Source organism: Arvicanthis niloticus, chromosome 26 (assembly GCF_011762505.2).
Source record: "Arvicanthis niloticus isolate mArvNil1 chromosome 26, mArvNil1.pat.X, whole genome shotgun sequence".
NCBI classification, from domain to species: Eukaryota; Metazoa; Chordata; class Mammalia; order Rodentia; family Muridae; genus Arvicanthis; species Arvicanthis niloticus.
The window spans coordinates 8374214-8379144 of NC_133434.1; the positions used below are offsets into that span (position 1 = coordinate 8374214).

At 37.1% G+C, this 4931-nt stretch overlaps 1 protein-coding gene across 1 annotated transcript; it reads right to left on the minus strand.

Annotated features, from left to right (window-relative positions):
• Positions 1–3666: 3666 nt before the first annotated feature.
• LOC143438850 (olfactory receptor 10G9-like) lies at positions 3667–4931 on the minus strand. Its single transcript, XM_076924531.1, is given in 3 exon segments — positions 3667–4068; positions 4070–4882; positions 4884–4931. Coding segments are annotated over 3 exon segments (936 nt in total). The 3' UTR covers positions 3667–3993.

Genomic DNA, 4931 nt, shown 5'->3' on the forward strand with positions numbered 1-4931 from the left:
TTTATGTAGGGTTGAGGCCTTATGTGCATCTCCCCTTCCACGTTAGTACGTTTATTGGTGTCAGGTATCAATAGTATGTTATTGATGTTGGTGGGCTCGCCATGAATGTTCTTTATTATGTTGAACTTTGTTCTGTCTCTCTTTAGAAATTTTATCAAAAAACATGTGGAATTTTGTCAAAGGCTTTTTCTGCATTTATTGAAAAAAAATATATATATATACATATATAATTTAGATATATATATATACCTAAATTCAGTTTGAAAGTATTTTATTGATAATTTTTAGGTATATATATATATTACACACACACACACATATATATATATATACCTAAATTCAGTTTGAAAGTATTTTATTGAAAATTATTGAAGTCTATGTTCAAAAAGAATATTGGCCTGTAGGTTTTTCTTTTCTTTTTACTGTGTTTTATCTGGTTTGGGTATTAGAGCAACACTGGTTTTGCAGAAAGAGTCCTTTTGATTTTATTTTAATAATTTAAGAAGTGTTGGTCACAGAGCTCTTTGAAGTCTGGTAGAATACTGCTGAGAGCTCGTCCAGACCTGGGCATTTCTTAGTCCAGTACATTTTATTGCTGTTTTGAGCTCCTTGTTTGTTATGGGTCTGTTTAGGTTGCTGATGGCTTCTTGCATCCATGTTTGAATGTTTCTAAAAATTCATCTTTTTTTGAGTTTCATTTTTAACATAATGAAATATAGGTTTACAAAGATCAACTCACAATGTTTGAATTTCTTTGGTGTCGGAATGTTTCCCTGTTGATTTGTGATTCTGCTCATTTGAATCATATTTTTCTCTTTTGATTAGCTAAGCAAAGGGTCTATTCATCTTGTTATCTTTTCATTGAACCAGCTTTTAGATTTGTTGATTTTTTGGTGTGGCTTTGTCTGCTTTAAGTTCTGCTCTTCTGGTATATCTTTCTACCTGCTAGATTTAAGTTTGGTTTGTTTTCATTTTTACAAATTCATGAGTTGTATAATTTATTCATACTCACAAACATTTTCTCTATTAAAAAATTATTTCTATTTTTCTTTTTAATAATTTCTCTCTGACTATACATCCTCTCCTCCAACTCCACCTAGATCTTTTCAGATTTTTGTATAATGTAAACATTTGGAATTTTGAATTTCTCTCATAGGGCTCTTATAAGATACCCCAGGGTTGTTGTGGTGGTGTGATTTTATTTTATTTATTTCCATGATTTTATTTATTTATTGTTGATATCTTATTACCCATTCATCATTTAGTAATGTGATATTCAATCTCCAAAGGTTTGTGAAATTATTATAGATTTTTATTATTGATTCTAACTTTTATTATCTTGTGGACAGATAGGATATATGGAGTTGTTTCATTTACCCACATGTGTTAATATTTGTTTTGTGACTCAGTATATAGGGGTTTAAAAAAACTTGGCAGCCTGTGACAGTGCATGATCTGTGTGATCTAACCTAGGGCTGGGAATGTGCAAATCTATTTTTCTAATTTTTAAAATGTGAAATCTCATAGTTATATTCTTACATGTTTACCTTCTAAATAAAAGTACCACTGGCCCATCTTTGTAATTAGGGACATCTCTATGCCAGGATGGCTGTAATTTTCTGTATTTCCAAAATTTGGAGTTTGTAACAGCAGGGGGTATGGAAAGCATGCCAGTCTCCACTCTGCTGAAAGAAAAAAAACATAAATGTAGTATGTGCAGGCAAAGTTGTAGTTCTCTGCAATAGAGAAGTAACTGAGTGTTTCCTGTGTCCTCTGACTATGTTCTATGAGCACTCTTTGCTCTTCATTACCTGCTCAGGAGAAGAGTGGGAGACCATGTGCCCTGCTGGCTGCTGGCACTTGCCTCGGAGAGGTCCTGAACTATTCTGTCCGTACAGCACTGACTGTCTGCTGGTCCAACTGTGAACCCAGGCAGGTGTTCCTGTGACATACTGCCATCTTCACGCTGTTCAGTACAGACACACAGACACCTTGGCTTCCTTTATTAAGACAATGCAAGTTCACCGTCTTTATAGTCTGGGGAATAGAAACACAAACCAACTGGGCACCCTCCAAAATGTGAATAAAAATCATTTCTTCTGGAGACTCTAGAAGACCATTTCTTTACTTGCTTTTTCTAGATTTTAACATTAACCTTTATTTACTCCTTTATTCTAGACCCTTTCATTTTTCTGAGCTTATCTTTCCAGCCACTGCCTTATTATTGCCTCTCTTGCTTATGACTTTGAACTCTTCTTTCATGCCTTCTGATGACATTGGGATATTATGGTTCCTTTAAGAGGACCTTTATGATTGATCCAGGGCAATGTCCTAATTTTTTGAAACTTAGCAAATTAACAAAACCCCTTTTACCCTATAAAGTATTCAAACATTTTGATGATTAAGAGTTAGACAAATCTTTCACTTAAAAGAAGAACTGCAGTAGCATTATCGCCTACCCTTTTTACACTGATAAAATGAAGATTTCACAAGAGCCTTGATAGCACAGTGAAGTGCTCCATTAATATTAATATTTGAAATCAAACATTTTAGGTATAATATTTGATACATTCCTTCAGACTTTCATATAACTATAAAAGGATCATGTTCACTTTTTTTCTCCCTCTCTAAAACCTGGGTACCTGACACATTCATCCCTCTCTAATCTTTGCAATGCCTTAAATTCAGTTTTATTAATGATCTACTGCATCCATTAGCACTGTCCCACATTTGTCTACTGGAGCATAGTCAACGTATGAGGAACAAAACCCCTGGAGAGAACTGACTTCCCTTCCTCTAGGAGGCATTAATTTTCAAAGCATCTCAGATTTTATTCCACTCCTCCCTGTTTGTATGAAGGTTAAGTAGGTGGATTTTGTGTACCTCCTGTGTGTAATCACAGCTGTTATGAGTTTATGAGTGCAACCATCCTGCCATCTCCCGAAGAGACTGATTTATCCCAATCTTCCCCAACCTGTTGCTCTATCCTAAGTACAGGCAATCTAGACCGAGAATTAACATCCTTAAAATATTAAATCTCCAAGTCCATTATAATTCTTCCTGGGTAATCACATTCTTCGATCAATCACTGGAGATCATTTACTTCACTGATTGTCTGTATTTGCACACTTTGTCTAACCAATAAGAAAGTGTCTCTCCTGGTGAGAGAAAAGTATCTCCCATGTTGTAAGGAGGATAGGTGACTAGGATTTATTTTTGATGATATTTGTTATGATGCAATATATTTGTGTATTAACATGTTTTGATGCTTAGGTGTTGAATCATATCAAATACAGCAAAAAATTCTAACTCTAAAATGCATGTTATAAAGGGTTGTACATCATCATGCCCACTGCTTTATAATACTCCATTGTGTGAGTATACAAGAGTATAATTTCACTGAATTGTTACGCATTTGAATAGTTTTTGTCCACTAGAAATGTAGCATTTCTAGAAGTTAATTTTTTATAAAAAGTTTACATACATACAGTCATATAAAATTAATTTAGATGTGGAATTGTTCTTTAAAAAAACTATATATTATATATTATAAACCTTGTTTTGAATATGTTTTCACATCTATGCACACAAAAAATCACAGAAACCACTGAAAGAATTAAAAATGTATTTGAAGAAATAAATGAAAGAATAACATGACCTCTGCTAGTTACAATGAGACCGTGACTATGTACTCATAAGTACTAGCAGAATAGAAATAGAACCAAAAGGAGCGCTCATTCCAGCAGGTCAACTGAAAGAAAATTTCTACCTCGTGAGCAACACAGACAACATCGCAGTGTTTTGTTGGTGTTATTTTTTTTAAGAGAAAACCAAATTATTTGCAAAAGATGAGCACATTTGGGGCATGTCAGAGATCTAATTAAATTTAGAAAATATGAGAACTGAATATCCCTGAGAAGCTGGACGGAATGTTGGATCATAATTAAGTTATATTGCTGATATTGGAAAACTGAAGCATCTATTTACCAGTGGTTACTGGCTCCGAGAATGTACTACTTTGTCTTTGAGTTTGACCAGTGCTTTCTTCACCTCCTTGTTTCTGAGGGTTGTACACAACGGGATTGAGTAAGGGTGTCAGCACAGTGTAGAAAACGGCCACGATTCCATCCACAGCATCCCTGGAGCCTGGCCTCAGGTAGATGAAAACACAGGGCACAAAGAAACAGAGGACCACGATGCAGTGTGAGGCACAGGTCTGGAAAGCTCTGTGTCGGCCCTCTGAAGTGCGGATCCTCAGGATGGAGCAGACGATGGACACGTAGGACAGCGAAATCAGAAGAAAGCAGCCTGAAGCCACTACCCCAATGTTCACAAAGATGACCATCTCGTTGGCTGAGGTGTCTGCACAGGCCAGCTTGAGGATGGGAGGTGCATCACAGAAATAATGCTGGATCTCGTTGGGTCCACAATAGGGCAAACGGAAGGTCAGTGTGGTCTGGACAGTAGAGTGCAGGGAACCCGTGAGCCAGGTACCAGTAGCCAAAAGGGCACATACTCTCCCACTCATCATGCTGCTGTACCTGAGTGGGTAACTGATGGCCAGGTAGCGATCATAGGACATGACTGTGTAGAGGAAACACTCGGTGCTGCCCAGGAAGTGGAAGGAATAGAGCTGTGCCACACAGCTGTGGAAAGAGATAGCTCCACCATCTGTGGACACCAAAGTCATTAGCATTTTGGGGACTGTGACTGTGGAGAACCACATATCAATAAAGGAGAGGTTGGTGAGGAAGTAGTACATGGGTGTGTGAAGGCGGGAATCTACCCTGATCACCATCAGAATGAGGAAGTTGCCTAGCACAGTGAGAATGTAAATCACCACGAAGGTTACAAAGAGCATGGTGTCCAGGGCTGGTGCATGGTGGAATACCTGAGAGGAAGAATGTGGTCACTAGGGTCACATTTGACAT